The sequence below is a fragment of the Epinephelus fuscoguttatus genome, linkage group LG19 (genome assembly GCF_011397635.1).
Source record: "Epinephelus fuscoguttatus linkage group LG19, E.fuscoguttatus.final_Chr_v1".
Classification (NCBI taxonomy): domain Eukaryota; kingdom Metazoa; phylum Chordata; class Actinopteri; order Perciformes; family Serranidae; genus Epinephelus; species Epinephelus fuscoguttatus.
In genome coordinates, this window is record NC_064770.1 from 121,263 (window position 1) to 144,560 (window position 23,298).

The 23,298-nt window shown below is 40.6% G+C and overlaps 1 protein-coding gene across 2 annotated transcripts in view; it reads left to right on the plus strand.

Moving 5' to 3' along the window:
- Positions 1-23,298, plus strand: part of trpm4a (transient receptor potential cation channel, subfamily M, member 4a) — a 171,521-nt gene that overhangs the window by 20,511 nt on the left and 127,712 nt on the right. For both annotated transcript variants that reach the window (XR_007447791.1, XM_049560180.1), the window contains exons 2-3: positions 10,938-10,999; positions 21,936-22,113. Coding sequence is in view for 1 of the 2 variants with exons in the window: in XM_049560180.1 (XP_049416137.1) it covers positions 10,938-10,999; positions 21,936-22,113 (240 nt within the window). In the remaining variant the exon portion in view is untranslated. The remainder of the gene's footprint in view (positions 1-10,937; positions 11,000-21,935; positions 22,114-23,298) is intronic.

Genomic DNA, 23,298 nt, shown 5'->3' on the forward strand with positions numbered 1-23,298 from the left:
CAGCCAAAGGATAAATGAGAATATGACATGCTAGTTTGATGAATTTAGATTCAATCCCATCAAGCCCAGGACCACTGCTCTCTTTTAAATCACAAATAGCCTTACAGACATCATGAGGAGATATTACATGACAATTAAAAGAACTTTGTGGAGGTGATAGGTAAGTAAGTAAGGAGGTGAGGTAATATGAGCAGTATTAGGAATTAAATTAGAGCACACAAGCATAAGCAATAGATAATGGTTCATTTATTATTGTATCAGCAATTCTTAATTGACTGACGGAACATTTATGAGATGTAAGTAATATATTTTTGATATTTTTCCAAAATTGTTTGGGATTTTTAAAACTATCACTTAGACAATCTTTAAAGTAATTAGACTTTGCATTCCGAACTTGAGTTTTGCTGATATTTCTTGGTTGCCTATATGCTTCCCAATCAGTATGTGTCCTTGTTGCCCGAAATTTTGCCCATGCTTTATCCCTTTGCCTGAAGAGGTGTATTAGTTCAGAGGTGATCCAGGGCAAATGATTACCCTTGACTTTTGTCTGTTTCCAGGGGGCAAGTTTATCAAAAACTTAGGTAAATTCAGAAAGAAAAAAAATCCCAAGCACTGTGAACATTGGGTATTAACTGAAATCTATCCCAGTTTATCTTAGTTAGATCGTAAATAAACGTGTCTGGGTCCATTTTCTTGTACTGTCTAATATTCACCAATTTAGGTGGTGATCTTGGAATTTTTGTCTTCCAAACACAGTAAACTGCTGAATGATCACTAAGACAATCAGACAATACACCAGCGTTTGTAATTCTGTTTGGATGAGATACAAGTATCCAATCAAGCAAAGACTGAGAGGTGGGAGTGATTCTAGTGGGTTCATTAATTAGTTGTGTTAGATTTAAATTAGAAAAAACTGATTTATCTTTGTGAGAGAACCTATCTGACCAGTTTTTATTAAAATCACCGAGAATAATAATTTCATTATTACAAACAATGGAATTAATGGTTCAAGCAACTAGAAGATTCAACGGGTGCAGATGGGGGTCTGTATATATTTCCAATTGTAAGATATTTATTCTCATGGAGTATAACTTTTACAAAAAGACTCTCAAAATGTTCAGGCTCTACATGAGGAACTATCAGTTCAGACTGTAAGTTTGATAAAACATATGTTGCCACACCACCACCTCTGGTACATCTGTCAGCTCTGTATAATACATAATTAGGGTCCGGGCAGCTAAGCTAATCCTAGGTATTCTTCTTCTTCTTCTTTCTTCTTCCGAGGAAATCATACTTCCCATGGGTGAAAACTCACCAAACTTTGCACAAAGGTCCAGTCTCATGCCAGATATCCTCAGCTGTAAACTCAAGCCAATAGTCCTGATGGTGGCGCTACAGCAAGCGTCTAAAGTTCAAAACTTTGAAAATTCATAACAAATCAACCATACAACTTTCATCATACTGTAGCCCCAATACTGAAGAAACCTTTGTACATTTAAACCTATTAAAAATTCTGAAGTTCATCACTCAAAAACTGTAAAACTTCTTAAACCTATCTCCTCCCACAATTTTTGCTCAATTGACACCAAACTTACTACAGAGCATCTTCAGACTGTCCTACAAAAACTACATTTCTCAGATTTTTGATTTATCAAAAATTGAGCCTACAGTGCACCATAATGTTTGACTGTAAATGGTACTGTAAACATATACATGAAATTCTTGCTAAATAAATCTTCAATGTTCATGAAAAAATGACAAAATTCTAGAGTCATGGTAGATGATGTGTGGCAAATTTCAGAATTTTATCTCAAAAACTGAATTTTTGACAGCATTTTGAATTTTCACTTATGGGGCAAATCAATCATTGTTACAAACAAATTACCAGCATCTCTATGCTGTCTAGATGCAATATGTGTATTTTCAGATTTATGTCTTAATAACTGAATTTTTTACAGTGGTTTCAAATCAGCCTTTCCATGCACAGATGGCTGCTTTCCTACACAACAGTGAATGGCTTACTCAATTTGTGAAGCCACTGTTGAGTTGCTACTTGCCAATTAGCTCAGAGCGGTAGATGACCGTCTTAGATTCCAGGGGTTGCGGGTTTGAGCCTCAATTGGTGCAGAATCCACATTGTAATGTAAACATCTTAATCATCTTCCTGTGCTCCAGCTTATTGCTTAGAATTGCCTGAGCCTGACTCATCAATGTTCAGCATCTACAAGTCTTTTTCCTGCTAGAAAATCTGCCTTCTCATGCTTGAAAATAAACCAAACTTTGCACAAAGATCCAGTGTCAATACTTCAGTGTGAAACCATCTGAGGCTTCTCACTTTGTACGTAGCTCAACTAGTTAAACATCAGTTTTTCACTTATGAAGCCAATCAATCATTGTTAAAATAAATTACCAACATCTCCATGCTGTCTAGATGCAATATATGTATTTTCAGATTTTTGTTTCGATAACTGAATTTTTTACAGTGGTTTGAAATCTGCTTTTCCATGCATGGACGGCTGCTAAACCTGCACGTCTGGCTTAGTCAATTTGTGAAGCTACACATGAATTGTCACTGACTAATTAACTCAGTGAGATAGAAATTGATCCTTAGTCTCAGAGGTTGTGAGTTCAAGCCTCAGCTGATGCAAAAGGCAGATTGTGTTGCTAAATTCCTAAAGGTCTTCCAATTCTTCTGCTTGTTGCTCAGAATTGCCTAAAAATGCCCGGACCTGACCCATTGCTACGCAGCAGCTATAATTAGGTATTGTAATTTGATTGTCGGCAATTCTGCTACTAAGCCAGGTTTCAGACAATGTAATGATACCTGGTTTATGCAAAGCAACCCAGCAAAGTAAATCAATTTTTGGTACCAGGCTCCTGATGTTCATATGTATCATTTTTAAACCCTTTATATTTTTTCAAGTAGATACATATATACAATTTCAAGTCTCACAATGATCAAAACTTTCACTGATTTGATGTTGGATATGACTTGTTTGATCAAAAAATATATGAGAAGGTTGTACACATAAGACACATAGATAACACATACACAAAGAGACAGAAATGACAATAAATATACAACGAAATTAAATTTAGGCCCAGCATCAGGCCTAAAATAGGTGGGAAGGATGGGAAGGTGGGAAGATCATATTTTCTGTGAGTAAACCAAATTGTATAGGTTACAACCATCTATTAAACTCAAAAACTCAGTCTGAATTAATAAGGAGCATAAAAAGAAAAAATGTGTAGCTCAAAAACAGAAATAGTTCACAGGCAGCGTGTGACATTACCAGCAGGGGGCAGTAGCACTACACTGGACAGCTTCAACATGCCAAAGAAGAAGCGGAAGTGACCAGTCAGCTTTGAGCTGGCAAAAAGTAAACAAACATCTTGACAGCTGGATGCTGGAGATCAACTGTTGCAGCAAACAACAACTAAAACACGAGGAAAATGGTAATATCTCAATTATCAATATAACAGAGACAGTTTGAGTCTTTGAAGAGGAGAAGAAGAGAAAAGAAAAAGACAAGAAAAGAAGAGAGCCAGCTAAAGCTGACAATTGAAGGCGGCTAACTTTGAGCTATTAGCCACAGCAACAGTCATCATCTCACCTCAGCAGGTAATCATCCTGGGAAGGATGAGGGGGACATGAAGCTTCAGCATCTTTATGGCAGTTGAAACACTGCTGTTTGTAAGTACACAAAGTTTGCGTTTGACAGGGTCAAAGCTCCGGCACCTCCTCATCAAATCAGCAATGAAGTCCGGGAAGATGTAGATGCGAGCCCCGTTGTATTCCGGCTTCTTTTTCTCCCTTGCAAGACAAAGTATTTTGACCTTATCCTGGAAGTTCAGAAGCTTGATCATGGTGGATCTGGGACTGGTTCTGTTACTTTGTCGGACAGTTGGAGAGCGGTGAGCCCCCTCAATGACCGGAGGAGCGGTGAAGTTGTCATGACCCAGAAGTTGTGGAATTAGCCGGGACAGGAAGCCGATGATATCACTACCCTCGGCGGACTCGGGAATCCCAATGAAGCGGAGGTTAGCACGTCGGCTTCGGTTCTCCAGGTCATCTACTTTGTCCATCAGGTAGGAGTTGTCTTTTTCCAGAGGTTGAACTCGAGCAACAAGCTTGTGTATGGTGTCCTCATTAGTCCCAACTCGCTGCTCTAATAGATTAACATGTTCTCCCATAGTAGATAAAGAATTTTGAATTTTATTCAGAGTGCTCTGAATGGGATCCGCTGCATCCAGGTGCTTGAGCATGTCGGTCTTGATTTGTTGCATGCCATCCCACAGAGTTTGGAGTGAGATTTGGTGGTCCTCCATTATGACAAGGATGCCAACACGCCAAAAACAAGCAAACTTACAGATACTGAATCTGATTAAGTTGACTTACGTGTTTATTTGACTAATGTAGATGCAGTTCGGTTCAAAAAATTGTGGATCAGGTAGAAGGATAACGTATAAAGCTACTAAAAATAGATGTGATCAGACTGGAGCTTGAGACCTGTTCACTCATGCTGTGACCATGTCAGGAATGCTCATCATGCCTCAACTTGAATCTGTCCTCCATCATGCCTCAACTTGAATCTGTCTTCACTCATTCCTGATATTTCTCTCATTCTCTGCTGGGCATTGATCTCCTTCCTGTTGCTCCAACTCTTCACTTGTGTTTTTGGTTTCAAATAGCTGATCCCTGGTCTCATTCCCTCTCCTGCTTGTTGCTCTGTTTGCCTCCGCCTCAATCCTTTCTGTGTGATCTCATGACCGTAGATTACATTCCTCCCTGGGCAGTTACACATGAAACCAGCTCAGTGTTTACACACATCCTGCTGAGGAGATTCCCAGGAGACACATCTAGGAATTGCATCGAGCTGAGCTATTAAAAAACCTTCAAATAATGTCTCCCGAGTCAGCCTAATGTTCAGCAGTCATAATATAAAGAATCAAGGTTTTATTGCTAAAAGATAGTCTTTTTGTTACAGAATGACTTGTGTTTCCCTGACAGTTTGACAACATTTCCATGCTGATTTGCACTGCAGTGACTGTAACACAGGGATACACTTAACTGCATGTAAAGATCATAACAAGATCTTTACTTGATATGCTAACTTAGGCTGTCAAAGCCTTGTACTGTCTTGCACAGAATAAGGAGCGTGGATTTGATCCCCCATTACTTCCACTGGAAGAATGTTGTAAGGGGATATTTTAATGGCCAGTTTAAACTGAGGGAATGATTACATCCAGCAAGACCTGTTTCACTGTTCACTCTGTAGGGCCTCCTGATTGTTGTTTTAAGATGGACTTAAAAAATTGTGAACTGTGCTTAAATTCAAGGATCATTTCATTCCTCCAACTATGGTGAAAATCAAACCAGTCAAGAGGAGTCACTGCCAGAAGCAAAGCAAGTCAAGTCATACTCACAAACTCATAAAGATAACATAAGCTGCGCCCAGTGGTGGAATGTAGCTAAATACATTTACTCAGGTACTGTATACTGCATCATTTACTAATTATACTTACCTACTTTTACTGAAGTAACATTTTCAATGCAGGACTTTCACTTGTAACTGAATATAATTACAGGGTGGTACAGTAAAGGATGACCCTCTGGTCAGGGTGAAAGACAGTCCACTCACGTAACGCACCTGCTGCTGTGAGAGAGTGCAGGGAAAATAATTAGGCAGTGTAAAAGTCCTAAAATCTGTGCAGGGCAGGAATTGGAGGGCAAAATTGCTCACTGAGCCATGGTGGTGTGAGAGGAAGATATCACATGGCATGCAGGTGTGCACAGCAAGCACAAATATACACACTCACATACAGTGAACTTATGTTGGGAGAGCAGACAGCGATGGGTGTTACACACTGTGGCAGCCCCATAACCTGATAAAAATAAGTTAGAGGAGCAGCACATGTATCAGCTCTCTACAGTGATGACTGTATGTGTGTTACTGAAAACTCACATGTATCAGGCAGATAGAAGTGAATGAAAGCACAGGGTGACACTTGTGGTGCTGCTGTACATACTACCACTTCTCTGAGGAGAGCTGTGGAGAAGAGTGTTCACAAATTCCAGCTGGGACATATTCACTGTCATGTTCCAAAAACAAAATGTAACTCCCAGTATCTTGAAAAATGCAAATGTTTAGTAAAAAGAAGTCAAGTCCTTTCAGGTCATTAAAAACCAAGTTAAAGTCAAATCGAGTCTTTCGTCAGTGTTAGTCAAGCAAGTCTCAAGTCCTGAAATTTGTGACTCAAGTCGGACTTGACTCTTGTGATAAGGATATGATGCTGGTTATCAACTAGCTCAGTCGATGCTTGGTTTTCCTATCCAGCGACATTCATGTGAATGAGGCAGGGTTGTTAACTATGAGTGACATCATCAGAACCTTGAATAAAGTACTTCATATGATATGAGATGAAATAGTGATACTAATATCCTGCAGGAATGTTCTGTTTATGGGACAGCAAAAAGTCATATTTATCAGAGTGAAATTTAGCAACAATAGCCTATAACCTCACAATAGAATAAGAAAATGTAAAAACACTACACATAATTTCCAAATATTGAAAGAAGGCCAAGGAATAAGATGTGTGGTAATATTATGTACGACTTAAATATAGTATTTTTTGCTATTTAGTTGAAAGATGAAGAAAGGACAGAGAATGTGTAACATAAAACACCAAAAATGATTTTCCAAAAAGTTTCTTTTACTGTAGTAAAGAGCGTAGAAGTGGTTAATGACTGATAAGGTCTATGTTACATTTATAATCACAGGAGCCAGTACACAGTGTGTGAAGGATTTTTCTTTGGTTTGTACTGCTCAAAAAAAAATAAAGGGAACACATAATCATCACAGTGTAACTCAAAGTCAGTCAGACTCCTGGGATATCAACCTGTCCAGTTTGGAAGCAATACTGATTGTGAATCAATTTCACCTGCTGTTGTGCAAATTGAACAGACAATAGGTGGAAATAAGAGGCAATTACCAAGACAACTCCTATTTAGGAATGGTTTTGCAGGTGGTGGTCACAGACCATTTCCCTCTCTGCGTCCTTTCTGGTTGATTCTTGGGTAGTTTTGCATTTTTCCAGTGCCCTCACCACAAGTGGTATCATGAGGTGGTATCTTCAGCCCACACAAGCTGCTCAGGTAGTTCAGCTACTCCAGGATGGCACATCCATACGCGCAGCGGCCAGGAAGTTTGTTGTGTCTCCCAACACAGTGTCAAGAACATGGAGGAGATACCAGGAGACAGGCCAGTACACCAGGAGAGGTGGAGGGGGCCATAGAAGGGCATCAACCCAGCAGTAGGACCACTATCTGCTTCTTTGTGCAAGGAGGAACAGGAAGAGCACTGCCAGAGCCCTCCAAAATGACCTCCAGCAGGCCACTCATGTGCATGTTTCTGCCCAAACTGTCAGAAACAGACTCTATGACGGTGGCTTGTGACGGTGGAGGGTCCGACGTCCACAAGTGGGACCTGTGCTCACACCCCGGCACTGTGCAGCTTGATTGACATTTGCAAGAGAACACGAAAAATTGGCAGATTCGCCACTAGCGCCCTGTTCTCTTTACAGATGAGAGCAGGTTCACACTGAGCACAAGTGACAGACGTGACAGAGTCTGGAGACGCCATGCAGAACATTCTGTTGCCTGCAACATCCTCCAGCTAGACTGGTTTGGGGGTGGGTCAGTGATGGTCTGGGTAGGCATATCCTTGGAGGGCCGCACAGACCTTCATGTGCTAGCCAGAGGTACCCTGACTGCTGTTAGGTACCGGGATGAGATCCTCAGACCCACTGTCAGACCATATGCTGGTGCAGTGGGCCCTGGGTTCCTTCTGATGCATGACAATGCCCGGCCTCATGTGGCTGGAGTGTGTCAACAGTTCCTGGATGACGAAGGCATTGATGCTATTGACTGGCCCGCCTGTTCCCCAGACCTGAATCCAATTGAGCACCTGTGGGACATTGTGTATCGTAGCATCCACCGCTGCCACATCGCACCACAGACTGTCCAGGAGCTGACTGATGCCCTGATCCAGGTCTGGGAGGAGATCCCCCAGGAGACCATCTGTCGTCTCATCAGGAGCATGCCCAGACGTGGTAGAGAATGTATACAGGCACGTGGAGGCCATACACACTACTGAACCACATTATGAGTTGTCCTGAGGAAATTCACAGAAGTTGGATCAGCCTGTGATCTGATTTTTCCACTTTGATTTTTGGAATGATTCTGAATCCAGTCCTAAATTAGTTAATGATTTGGGTTTCCATGGATTGTTCTTACATTATTTTGTTCTCAACAAATTACACTATGCAATCAATAAAGATTTTAATCTGGAATATTTCATTCATCAAGATCTATGATGTGTGATTTAAGTGTTCCCTTTATTTTTTTGAGCAGTGTATTTCCAGTTATAATCACACAGGCCTGTTATTATTATTATTTTTGATAATAAGAATAATAGTAATAATAAGAAGAAGAACTTTAATTTATATAGCGCCTTTCAAGAAACCCAAGGTCACTTTACAATACATAGTAATGAAACAGTAACACCAATAGAACAGAGCAATAAAACACAAGCATGGCGAAAACATTCTGCACAATCACTGCCAGGTTAGGAAACATTTTAGCATGCTCCTTCCACCACCATAAAACCTCAAAAGGATCCTCCTTGGGTGTCTTGAACTAGATGTAAGCTGCCACCTCATCCTCAGGCTGCAAAGTTTCATGGCTGGAGTCCTCCATATATATATGTATATATATATATATATATTCTTGTGTGCCTGTAAACATATTAATTGTCTCTCTATAAGACACTTAAACTGTACACAATGCAGAAAGTAGGGCATCTAGCAGAAATATAACCCCAGGGGCAAATGGTGTCAGTTACATAACAATCAGTTAAATAGAAACAGGTGGCTTTGTATTTTATAGCTCAGACTCATGGTTGTTGTGACATAGAAAACTCCGTAAGTGTTTCCAGGTTATGGAATTTTTTGTGTAGTGTTATAATTTCATCAGTAAAGTGAAACATGACTTGTTGAAGTTGCCTTTATATTCAGAACAAGTCAGCAGAGTTAGTTGGATTTTGCATATGAGACATATAAACTGGCAAAACAAGTTTGCACATTTAAAGGCAGCAAGAAAAGGAAGAACTGTTGCTTTCCCAAAAGTGGTGACCTAACATTTGCTACACTGTCACTGCAACCCTAGGCCTCATTCACAAATCTCCTTCTCTCTCCTTCTCACAAGTTTTCTCTTAAATTTGTTCTTAAGAAAGGTCCTAAGAAAAAGCTACGTCAGATTCATTATGTGTTCTTAAACCACAGAATTGTTTGCATCTGTGTTCTTATCACATTGTCTTCATAAGATGAAAGCATGGGTAAACGCCCTGTAAATCCCCATTAAAGAGCATGAAACTGCAGGGCTGTGTACAAACAGTAGCCCCTTTTACACTGCCAGATTTTCCACGAATGTTGGGCCGATTTGCCGGCCAGCTGCGAGTGTTTATACACACAGAGGCGGAAAGGCGAGTTGATCCGAGGCGTAGTCATATTGGTGGAACCCTTTAAGTTTAAACAGACCGAGGCGGCCTTCCGCAACAGGAGGGGCTGTTGAAGACTTGTGGGAGCAGCTGTTGATGATGCCGCTCGTGGGAGCCACTGGCGGTGGATAAACAGGAAACAGCTGATAGCAGGAATTAGCGAGCAGCTACTAGCAAGAGGGAAACGCAAACCTGACAGACACTGTAAAGATGAGCAACTGAGGAGACAGGGAATTGCGCGTCCTCCTTGCCCTCGCAAACGAAGAGGCCATTAACCGTCAGATGACGGGGATGGTGAAGAACGGGCCGACTTATGAGAGAACCTGACTACCACCACCTGACTAGGCGCGGCTTCCCTCCCATGTAACTGGTTACGTCACATGCTGAGCTACACGTTTTGTTACTTGCTCACGCCCCCCATTGCCCCGAAAAAGGCGCATTCTGTATAAACAAAAGTAGGTAGGCGGCAATTTTCCGAACTCCCCAATTTTGTTTTTATACTGCCAATGCTGAAAAAAGACTGATTGGGCTTTCCTGCAAATTTGCACAATTCCTATCTGAAAAGGGCTAGTGAAGATGAAGATATGTTGAGAGAATTAAATCAAGAATGCCCGAACGAAAGTCTGAAGAGGGTGGACTCCAACCATAGCAACCAAGACTAAATCAAAACCTAGTATATGGCTGGAACTTGTGTTAAAGCTTTTGATTTGAAAGGATAGCTTTTAATTTGAAATAGAATGTGGCAGTATTTAATCAGTCACAGACTTTCACTTCCAGCCCTGAACTCACTGTCGCAGTCCAGGCAAAAACCTGTTGTAAATACATGTTAAAATAGAGAGAGTGGGGGCGTCTGTAGCATAGTGGATAGTGCCGGCACCCCATGAACAGAGGCATTGCCTCGTTGCAGCGGTTGCAGGCTCGAGTCTGGCCTGCGACCCTTTGCTGCATGTCAGTCCCCACTCTCTCTCTGTCTCCCCATTTCTCACACTGTCCTATCAATTAAAAACAAAAAGCCCAGAAAAATAATCTTTAAAAAAAAATTAGTAGCGAGAGCGAGAGCGAGAAATGTACAATTATTATTGTAAATTAAGTCCTATAATATTATATGTGTAGAATTAACAAAAACCCAATAACCAAATTTTTTTCATGAACATGTCAGCTCAAAATGTGCGGAAGTTTGCTCTTGAGTGTGCGTAGATTGTGTACTTACTTTAAAAACAAATCCCAGAGGAGAAAACATGGATGAATGTCAGAATCTTTGTGAAAACTTAGTAAGTGGATTTTAAGAAGAAATGTCTGCATCTATTGTTGGTAAGTAAGGCCTATTGTTTTAATAATATGTTGTACTTATGGTTCTAACAAATTGTTTCCTGTTCACAGAGCTGGATTCCCAAGATCATCAAGAAACGAGTCTGCACCACTTTTGTTGAAGACTCTTTCAGGTAATCTGTCCTCTGTCTTGTCAAAAATGCAAAGATATGACATGAAAGTCATAAGGAATCAATATTTTTTGATGATGTGCTACTGTGACTTTGTTTTTGTTTCTGATCATAACCCTCTTGGTTGAGGGTTATTATGATTTTACTAAACTTAAACTCTACATCCCTGTCCCCCTTCTCTTTTGTATCGACATGCTTCAACTTGGTTGAATGATACACAAGATTTATTTTCATTGCTATGCTGATGACATACAACTTTATATGTCCATCAAATCGGCATCCACCAGCAGCCTGACGTCCATAAATATGTCTTACTGACATCAAATGTGGTTGCCGTCCAAACACTTCCTCCAACTCACTAAAGAAAAATCAGAAATAATCTTGTTTAGGTCATTGAACACGTCACAATATATGAAGTTAATAACCTGGCTCCTGCCATTGAGCCTGGTGCCAGAAATTTAGAAGTTATCTTTAATTCTAATCTCACTTTTGATTATCAGGTCAACAAAGTTGTTCAGTCCTGGGGCCTCATTTATAAAACTCAGTGGAGACTCCACATTCAATTTTTGTGTATGTACAAATGAGGTAGTGTACATTGTAAAATCTGATTAGTTATCAATACTTAAAAGAAGCATGCAAACCGATTGCACTTAAAAAAACAAGTAAAGACAAATAGGTATTGTAAGTTTTACTAACTAGTGCTTCTTTAGTAGAGTACACTTAAACATGAGTTAAAGCAACTAAAACAATCAAGTAGAGTGTACTTGATAACTTTAGATGTACTCTCAACTTAGTAAAGACAACTCAGAATTACTATTTTAATCTACTAAATTATTGCATGCGAAATTTACTCTGTGTGTAGTCCATACAACACACTTACCTAAGTTGGACTAACTTATGTGACATTCCCTGTAACTTAGCATTTCTAAGTTATATTTACTTGATCAGCAATCTGACTTTCTTGCTAAAACCATGCAAACCGATTGCCTCGAAAAAGCAAGTAAGTGTTACTTCAGTAACCTAAGTGCTTCAAATATCTATACATGAATGAAAAACAGATTCCAATCTCCTAAAATAATCCAGTTAAAGGACAGCTTCGGTATTTTTCAACCTGTAAATGCATCCCAGATCGCCAGTGCTATCTCTGTAGATAGCATATTGTAGCGGCCCTGGGGCAGTGGTGAGTGTAAATGAGTGGAGTCAGCTGTCAGTCAGTGTTGGAGCAGAGAGGGGGAGGGCGTCCCCGCTTGGTACAGTAAATGAGTATGTGTGAAAAAAGCACTTTTATATGGGACACATTTGCCCCCATTACCGTTTTAGCTCGTTTCGCGCCTCAATACTGAACCAATTTTAGAACGAGTGGTACCCATGAATCATACGCACACATACACATGGGGAAATAGAGCCCAGGTTGAAAAATACTGAAGTTGTCCTTTAATACAGTTTAACATAATAAATCAAGGTAATAACACAGTTAAAATTTCAATTATATCCATTTTTTTAAAAAAAATTTTCTTCCTTTTATATCAACACGTCAACAATACATTGAATTGTTGAATTTCCAGCATCAGAATCATTTCGGAACAAAAATGATCCAACTGATTTTGAGATGCTTATTTTAAACAGTGAGGTAGCGGTTAAGTGTGGTACAGTAGGTGGTTTAGAAAAAGACACAAAGGTCTGCACAAGGTGGAAAAAGGAACAAAGGTCTTAAAATGGTGTTGGTCCACACAAGATGGCACTGGTTTACATTCATTACATTTCAAAAAGTCACAGAGCACACTTTAAATCAAAGTGGTTTCAGGTCCGTTAACACATTATGCCACTCTAAAATCGTATTGTGCTGGTTTAAAACAATTTTAAGAGGCTGTGTGCAGCTATTGTCATGGCAAATACTGGCTTCTGTACACCACAATTTAAATGACAGTATAAAAAATAAGCTCAACCACTACATTTTTGGGACCATATCAACAGGTACAACTATCCAGCAACAATATACTGATCTTTTTTGCATCAAATAAAAACATTTAGTATAACAGCCCAAACAAGAGGCAAAGTGCCTCAGGAAGGTTCTGGAGATCATCCATTACAATACCTCCTTCAACAATGATGGCACTAGACACTGGGTCAAGGTGGAGCTGATTCGGAGAGAGTTGCACATCTTCAGGGACACCAGTCAGCAACAAAAACATTACAACAGAAATGTTGTGCATTGTCAATTCGAAATTGTCAGCGTGTCATCTGTCCTGCCGACACCGCCTTCCAGCCTTACGCATTAAGTTTTCACTTGACCACAAGTGAAAATCCACAAGTTGTTGATAATTGTTTTAACATAAGTAGGCCTAAAACATTTTATGATCAGTTTACAGGTGAATAATAATAATTAATTAATTATTATATTGTTAAATGCAATTATTTTTGGGACAATATATTCAACAAAAGTAGTTATCATGATCCGTCATGGCACTTGGGTCTGTGCAACCTTTAAAAAGGTGTTTGTTTTTTAAATCAAAGCGGCACAGGACATCCAAAACGTTGCTGACCCCTGCCTTACACCAAATATATATCAATCTAAAAAAACATTTAAGGGGGCGTTGGTGGCTTATTGGATGGAGCAGGCGCCTCATGTACAAGGCTGTGGCCCTCTACTGCATGTCAGTCCCTCTCTCTCTCCCCCTTTCACGCTTGTCTGTCCTATCGATTAAAGGCTAAAATGCCCCAAAAAATATCTTAAAAAAAAAAAAAAAAAAAAAAAATTTAAGATTTTTTGAGGCATTTCTGCTTTATTTGATAGTGACAGTAGAGAGACAGAAAAAGCACGTCAGAGAGAGGAGGTGACATGCACCAAAGCGCTCCTTCCAAATCAAACCCCAGCTGCTGTGGTTTGGACTCAGCCTTGATATGTGATACGTCTCTACCAGGTGAACCACTAGACAAACCAAATGCATCTGCATTTAAAACTTAGATTTTTATTTTTTTTATTTTTTATTTTTTTAAGTCAAATATGCAAGGTCAGGAGCGCCCTGTTGGCTCATCTGGTAGAGTGTGTATCACATATTAAGGCTGTGTCCTTACCGCAGCGACCCTGGGTTTGAATCCGACCTGGGCCATTTGCTGCATGTCATCCTCTCTCTTTCCCCCTGGATTTCCTGTCTCTCTCCACTGGATAACTCAAAATAATGCAGAGACCACTAAAAATATATGTACACGGTCTTGTATTTAAATAACTCAGTTTTGGAGATGAAAGGTGTATTCCTCTCACTTCACAGGTGCTAGGCTGGTAACCCTGTTGGCATACACCGAACTGTTAGTTAGCAAGCAGTCCATAATGTTTGTACTGAACTCATGGATATATATTCGGTATTACATTTTTTTTTTCTCTCACTCTCAGTGAGATACTGATAAATACAAAGCTAATTCCCCCAGAACTGCTCCTTTAAGATGTAACTATGAGAACTTACGAAGCAGGTTTTGTAGAAGTTACTGGGGTCATCACCAAGTAGAACAGGGAGGCCTCGGAGTACAATGGTGCGCGTTGCCATTACATCTGTTTTCTAGAATTGGATGATGAACAAATTAAGCTCAAGATAATGCAGCATTCAAAAGTTACAGTACAAAAATGTTTGTGAAAGTCTATATGAAACAAGTGTCAATGCATTGTTTGACAGTGCAGCAGTTACTGATTGGAGAATTGATTTTTAAGAAAAAATCCAAAGTTTTAACAGCGAATAGCAACATAAGTTCTATAGGGGTTGTAGGTTGTACTTATATTGTATCTTATACTGTATACTGTATATTTCTTGGGACAATCCATCTCAGTTCATCAGTGGAGGCGAGTTGGACACCTGTGATCATCATTAAGACATAGCTCTTGCATACATCACAGTCTCAGGAAGACTGTTCTTCCAGGCCAAAAACTAGCTTCACACCATTAGAATGCACCCCCACCCACTCAAATTCATTACAACTGTTCACATACTGTATTTCCCCAAATAATAACCGGGGCTACTATTAACAAAAAAATAGTTTGGGACCAGGCTACAAATAGGGGCAGGCTACTATTTGATGGAGGCTTTTTTTTTTTTTTTTTTTTTGTAATCTTACAGCCAATTTTTAAAATACTGTAACGAACTGGTCCACGTTAAGGCCCGAACATACTCGGGCGGAACGTACGCGGAGCAGACTCCGCGGAGGTCCGCCCGGACCACAAGCGGACGTCCGCAAGCCCTGTGCGCGCAAAGCTCAGATTTTACAACCGCGCAGACTCCGCTCCGCGCACCAGTGACTGCTCGGCATGTATTTTTCACATCGATGCACAAGAATTGTGGGTAATGTAGTGTGTTTCACGGACATTTTTATAGTAAACTACAACGCGGAAGTGTGCTCGACTATGGAAGCCCGAATGACTGCGGACATTCCTCGCAGAGTCCGCTCCGCTTATAGTACCCCTGAGTATGTTCGGGCCTTTACTGTTGTGTCTGTTACATGTATGAAAGATAGTTCAGAACAGATACTGTACTGTAAAGTTGAAGCACTGATATTACAAGAGTGTTAGTGAACTGTTAAGTTAAAGTGCTGGTATTTCCTGATTGGCGGTGACCACGTCACGTTCAGTGACGCTGCAGCTAGCCCTTCGCTCCTCCCCCTCCCCCTCCCCCTCGTCCTCTCCTGTCCACTTCTGTCAGTGAGTGTGTGTGTCGCTGGGTCGAAACTACTTCAAGAAAAAGAGGATTAAGTGCTTTTTTCGGACCTTTTCCACAGCGGTTACATTGTAAATATACTAATAAACACTCACACTGTGCCAGATTACGTTTAAATGCGCTGTGCAATTGTGTCGCTCTGAAACTGTTCCACTGCAGCTGCAGCATCTCATCTCATCTCATCTCATGCTGTCTCGCCTGGATCAGTAGCAATCATTATGAATGCTGTAAAACCGCAAATTAAAGCCACCGGCTTATAAAAGGGGCTGGCTCTTATTTATTAAAAATTGTTTTAGACCCGGCTACTAAAAGAGGCCAGCTGCTAATAGGCGCCCGGTTTTAAATTGAGGAAATACGGTAATAGCATTATAACCATGAGAAAGGTAGCATCCCCCCCAAAAAAATACTACTGGTGCCTCTCCAGCCATGTCCCATCTTCTCCCCTCTAAGCACTGTTGTTGCAAAAAAAGCAGCAAAACAACAATCACTATTTGAAGTCAACTTAGCATGAGCAATAAAGACAGAAGAAGCCTTTCATAGACTTACCCCTGAATCAATTTGTTGCACCAACTCAGTCAGGGTCTCTCCCACACTTCCTCTCTTGGACTTGAAGATCGTGACAAAGCGTGGTGTGTTGCGGTCCAGGGCATCAAAAAAGTCCATCTGTAGGTTTTTGGTGACTGTCCTGTTGAACTCTGCAAACACCTACAACACAAAATAAAGAATGAGCCGATTTCTCACTCATAGTTGGTCACAGGTCGCTTAACGTGACTTACAGCTTAACATAGCTTGAGAGGGACAAGGAGAGGACTCGTTCATCGGTGCACTCTGTGAGGCCACAGACCTGTGCGCAACATCAGCTTTTCAGCAGACTCACAACTGCAGTCGAATTAACACAGAGCAAACGACTCCTCTAGTCCATGTAAATTTGACTGTGGCCGTGTGGTGGATTGCGGCAGCCCTAACGTTTAATGTACACACCCCAACTGTTGCTTTCACTCATGTAACTTATTTTTCCTTCACCCATGCTGTATTGAAGGTAAAAATGTGTAACTTACCGCTGGCTACCGTTTAACGTTACACCCAACACGTAAATGACGCAGCTTCACAGTTAGCTTTACTGTTTACCATTTCTCCAAGAGGAAGACAGTGACAGTGCATTACGAACCTCATTTAACCTTGTCTCTACATCAAACACATTCATACTGCGTTCACTGAAAATCTTAATTTCCACGTTACAAATTTCTAAAGTCTGACCAAAATGCCTTCGTTGTCAACTTGGGGGAAACAGAAAACTCATGCTCTACTCTAAACACTAAGGGCCAAATTCACAAAGAATGAACTGCAGCCGCTGATAGCACCTTGAATTGCACTTCATTTGCACCCTCAGTTTGCTCCGTCTTAACGTCCTATTCACAAAGGATATTGCGCTAATGATATACCAGCACAAACACGCCCACAAAGTTTGGCAGCTGAGTGCAGTTTGCCCCTGATTTGCCCCTGATTGCAATAAGCCACACATGGCAAAGTATAAATGCACAAAAGAACATTGTGGCAGAACAATGGCAGACTTTGTTTGGCAAAGTACTGAATACTGTATACCCTCATGTAGTGATGTCTGCTGGTGAGTCAGTCTAACAGTGTCGGATGGGTTGAGGCTGTGGATTTGACCAAGTTTGACCACTTTATCACTATTCCCTCTCACTTGTAGCTGTTTTTTCGTTATCTTTTGAATTTCATATGAATTACGGAACCGTTTTTTGTTCACGTTTGTTTCCCCCATTTCGTAAAACAAATTATTGAAAGTTGCTTTTGAAGTGCGTGACAGAAGTGCGTTTTGAGAACGACCGCAGACTGTCACCTGTTCAACGCATCAGTATCTTCGGATGCCATTAAAGTAATAATGATTATAATAATAATGTCAAAATATTATTTACAGACTGATTTAACAGATGATCACTGCTGCCACGATCACTGGAAAGTCTGGGCGAGAGGCTTCCACAGAGGAGCACCCAGTTTGCACCAGCTTTCTAAAGACGTTATTTACTTCACTCAAACTGCGTGTGGTTATTAGCGCTGGTGTTAGTGAATTAGACGTTGTTTATCAATGAGGCTCATTTGCATATAAAGGGGCAATTTTTGCGCCAAATATATGCATATTACCTCATTTAAATACATGCAAATAACACCGGCGCACCGAGACGCAATCTGCTTGGCAGTGCAGTTAGTGGAGCATTTCACCCTCTGCTCATGCTTTGTGAATTAGACGGTATCTGTTTGCTCCATTTTTACCAGTTTAGCGGCCGCAAAAGCCACACAATCCTCTTGTGAATTCGGCCCTAAGTATTTTGCTTTTTTTGCCATGCAGTTAACTGTTACTTCATAAATACCAGTAATAACTGCATTTTGTTGATAACCTAGTAAAGTTAACTAATTTATGTATGTCAGGGCAGCTATTGAATTTTACAATGTACGTTCATCAAAAAAAATACTCTTGATTTATAAACCCCTGCTTACGCCTGCCGGTACACAGTATCCTTTTATAAATCCTGAATCAACTTGGACTTGTTTACACGTGGACCAGCTTTATATCCCACCCCCTACAAGCCGACACTCAACCATAAATGGTCAGTACAATGCACCTCATGAATGTCGATGCGTAGAAATGGGCCTGCTGATTAATGGTTTCTTACAGTGAATCATGGCAATAACTAAGAGGAAGGTAAAGGATTTTTTTCTGACACAAATCTCAATGCTTGCGGGTGAGGGGGGAGGTTAGGGAGCACATATTGTAGTGGGGTAAAAAATAACAGATAATGCAACAAGTGGAAAAACATGTCGCTGCTGCAGTGAATGCAATAAGTTCATCAAATAGGACAGTGCCTGGCATTTAAAAAAGTGGTCAGATTTAAAGGTGTATGCACATTTTGAGCCCTTTTTTGTGTGTTAGCAATGGTTGTTTCAACAATCTAATATATGCCGGAGGGAGTGCCGGAGGGCCGAGCGGAAATGGCGCAAGTCAAAGCTTCATGTTTATTATGAAATTTATAAAGAAAAGTTGTATGTGTTCAACCGGATGTTACGTAGAACAAGGGAGAGGTACTTTTCGGAAATTATTGGAAACTGCAGTAACAACTCACGTGTCTTATTTGCAACAGTGAACAGATTAACAAACCCTCCAGCTCAACTGCCGTTGGAACTGATCTCCACATCTAAGTGTAATGAGTTTGCAGTATTCTTTTGCGACAAGGTTCAGACCATTAAAAATGCCATCAATTCCACAACACCAATAACAACCCTGCAGCCACCTAGACACTTAGAGCTGACTCATTTTGCACCTGTAACTGACAAAACTGTCCAAGAGATCATCACCAGTCTGAGTTCGTCTACATGCTGCCTCGATGTGTTACCCACTAGATTTCTAAAGTCTGTGCTGAGCAGTTTGTTACCACCACTCGCTCACATAGTTAACATGTCACTACAATCTGGAACATTCCCAAAGGCCTTGAAAACTGCGGTCATAAAGCCTCTCCTAAAGAAGAGCAGTCTTGATGCCACAGTACTGAACAACTACCGGCCATTTCAAATCTGCCGTTTTTAGGCAAAGTCCTTGAGAAAGTTGTTTACCAACAGCTTACTGACTTTCTCCTAAAGAACAACTCCTTTGATGTTTTCCAGTCAGGTTTTAGACCCCATCACAGCACTGAGACCGCTCTTATTAAAGTGACAAATGACATCCGCCTCAACACTGACACAGGCAAAGTCTCAGTTTTAGTCCTGCTAGATCTGAGTGCTGCTTTTGACACTGTCGATCATGAGATCCTTTCACAGAGACTAGAGGACTGGGTGGGCATCTCTGGCACTGCCCTAAATTGGTTGAAGTCCTATCTAGAAGACAGGAAGTACTTTGTTGAAATTGGTAACTGTGTCTCAGACCACATGGCCTTGACCTGTGGGGTGCCCCAAGGGTCAATCCTGGGACCCCTTCTGTTCAATCTCTACATGCTGCCTTTAGGCCAGTTAATACAAAGTAATAATGTGTCCTACCACAATTATGCAGACGACACTCAGATCTATGTCTCACTGACAGCAGGTGAATATGGACCAGTGGATTCACTCTGTCACTGCATCCAACAGGTCAGTGTGTAGATGCAAAACAACTTTCTCCAGCTAAATTCAGACAAGACTGAAGTCATCGTATTTGGTCCACTGAAACAAAGAGAAAGTGTCAGCAGTCACCACCAGTCTCTCTCTCTAAAACCTACAAATCAGGTTAGAAATCTCGGGGTAATAATGGACTCAGACTTGAACTTTAACAGCCACATCAAATCAATAACATCAGCAGCTTTTTACCATCTAAAAACATTGCCAAAATCAAAGGTATAGTGTCTAAACCTGACTTGGAGAGACTTATCCATGCATTTGTCTCTAGTAGGTTAGACTACTGTAACCTGCTCACTGGCCTCTCCAAACGGGCCGTAAGACAGTTGCAGTACATCCAGAATGCTGCTGCTTGGGTCCTGACCAAAACCAGGAAGTACGAGCACATTAGTCCTGTGCTCAGGTCTCTACACTGGCTTCCTGTGGCTCAGAGAATAGACTTTAAAGCAGCTCTGCTTGTGTACAAGTCTCTCCACGGCCTAGCACCAAAGTATATCTCTGACATGTTAGTGCCATATGAACCATCTCGGACTCTGAGGACCTCAGGGACTGGCCTCCTGCTGGTGCCCAGAGTCAGGACTAAACATGGGGAATCCGGATTCCAGTTCTATGCAGCTAAAATCTGGAACGGTCTTTCTGAAGATGTGAGACAGGCCTCTACTCTGACAATGTTCAAATCTAGGCTCAAAACAGCTCTATTTCACTGTGCATATGACTGAAAGGATCTTATCTTATCTGCACTCTTCTCTTTTAAAGTTCATTTTATAATGATTATTTATGTTTTTATTTTGTATTGTGATTTTAATGCATTTTCTTGTTCTGTAAAGCACTTTGAATTACTTTGTGTACGAATTGTGCTCTACAAATAAACTTGCCTTGCCTTGCCTTGCCTTTTTTACCATTATCTGACTAGGAGAGAGTTTATGATTTCCTCCCTTCCAATATTGATTATACAGCCCTTATACCCCAAAAAAGTTGGGATGTTGTGTAAAACCTAAGTCAAAACAGAATGCAATGATTTGCAAATTCATTTCAAACAATATTTTAACTGAATACAGTACAAAGACAAGATATTTAATGTTCAAACTGATAAACTATTATTGCTAATAATTTATGGATTTCACTATCTACAATCCATAACGTCATCAAAAGATTCAGAGAATCCATAGAAGTCTGCATATAAGGGGCAAGGCTGAAAACCAACATTAACTGCCCGTGACCTTTGACTCCTCAGGCTGCACTGCATTAAAAACCGACATGACTGTATATGGGCATGGGTTACTACATGGGTTTAGGAACAAACAAAATCATAGTCAGTAAACACAGTTCATCACTGTATTAACAGATAATAACAAAGTGAAAGCCTTATATCAACAACATCCAGTAACAGTGCTGGCTTCTCTGGGCCTGAGCTCATCTGAGAAGGACTGACACAGATTGTTTTTGGAAATAATAGATTTTGTGTCTCCAGGTTTAAGAGGAGAAGTTCAAGTTCAGTTCTCAAACTATAAATATCTTTGTACTGTATTCAGTTCAGTATACTGTAGGTCAAAATGATTTGCAAGTCACTACATTCTGTTTTTGTTTACATCTTACACAGTGTTCCAATTGTTTTTGGGAATCTGGGTTGTAGTAACTTTCCATACCTGCCTGAGTGGCAAATGCTGCTCATGCCTTCAAGATCCCATAACACCGATTTTAGCCTTTTTTCATTGGCTTCCATTTCAATTTAGAATTGAGTTAAGTTTGCACTCATTACTTTAAAAGCACTTAATACAGTATGGATACAGCTTTTGGACCCATGAGTACCCAATCTCAGATCTTCCACCAAAACTCTTCTGATTTTGTCTTAAAACTGAAAGAGTGGCTTGTGGATTTGCTGTCAGGGTCCCCCAAACTCTGGAACCGCCTTCCTTGTTCAGATTCAGCGTAGAGAGAGAGATTAGCTTTGTACCAGCTATGAACCACTAAGTAACTGTTTCATTACCACAAATGCATTTTGAATTGACTGAGGGCATTTGAGGTACTATCAACCAAAAAGTAATGTTTGTGTGGGTTTGTTTGTTGTTGTGTGTCAGTAATGGAGCATTGTGTCAGTGTGGTGGTGTGCGGCATGTGCATGACTCTGTGGCAACAGCGGACTTCTTTGGAGCTGCCATTGTCACTCAGTGGGACAGCAGGCAGCACTCTTCAGAATCGCCCACTGATGCCTTTGGAGAGCTGGAGTTTGCTGGTGCTGGACGCAGACACAGTCATGTAAGTGGCACGCACACACACACACACACACACACACACTTGCTTGTCTCTATCCTCAGCTAATGTAATGAATAAAAATAAAGTTAACGGTTGCAGGATGGGTGGCATGATGGATTAACGTATATTTTTAGCATCCCATGCATCATTTTTTCTGTTATTATACTATTATACTCCTGACCCAACTAAATATGACAGTGTGTTTGGCATTCACTCCCTGAAGATGTTCCTCCACCTCAGAATTGTTGAAGTTTTTTTTAAGTATGTCAATCAACAAGCACTTTCAACTCATGAGGACAATGGGATTCATTCCAGGAACATAGGTGTGAACAACTATTATTAGGGCCTTTCTTAAGAACAATTTTAGGAAGATATTGGTGAATGAGACCTAGTGTTAAGATGCTCAGAAAGGCCTGTACTTTTTTAAGAGTTCAATAACATCATTTACAGTGTCTAGGTGCAACAGATAAACAAGCAGTATAACATCTGAATATAGTTTTTTTGCCAACATCCAGGGGTTTGACTTCTTGCCCTGCTGCCGTGATGGATAAGTGTACTGCAGCGTGTGGTCGGCAGGCTGTGACATCACTGTTAGGTGTGGTCACTGGTGCAACAGGGCATACCTCTGACCACACCTTAAAGGGAAATTTCAGTTTATTTCAACCTCTCTCCTATCGTCCTAAATTTGTTTCAAGTGTCTAGTGACATAAAAATAATAAATAATAATAAAAGCATGTTAGCCGTTAGCCTAGATACAGCCGGGGCGCATTAGTAGCGTCAGACCTGTTAAAACGTAAGTGAATGGGCATACCTTCAAGTGCAAGTTAGTCCACTAAACAAGCTTTTTTTCCACAAAGACTGCCTCATATCGTTAGGATAAATGTCAGAGAACATACAGTCAGGTCCATAATTATTTGGACAATGATACAGTTGTCATCATTTTGGCTCTGTACACCACCACAATGGGTTTTAAATGAAACAATACCTGCTTAAAGTGCAGACTCTCAGCTTTCATTTAAGGCTTTTTTCAAAAATGTAGTATGAACCGTGTAGGAATGACAACCATTTCTTCACACAGTCCCCCGACCTTAAGGGCTCATAAGTATCTGGACAAACTAACATAATCATCAATTAAACAGTCAGTTTTAATACTTGGTTGCAAATCCTTTACAGTCAATGCCTGCCTGA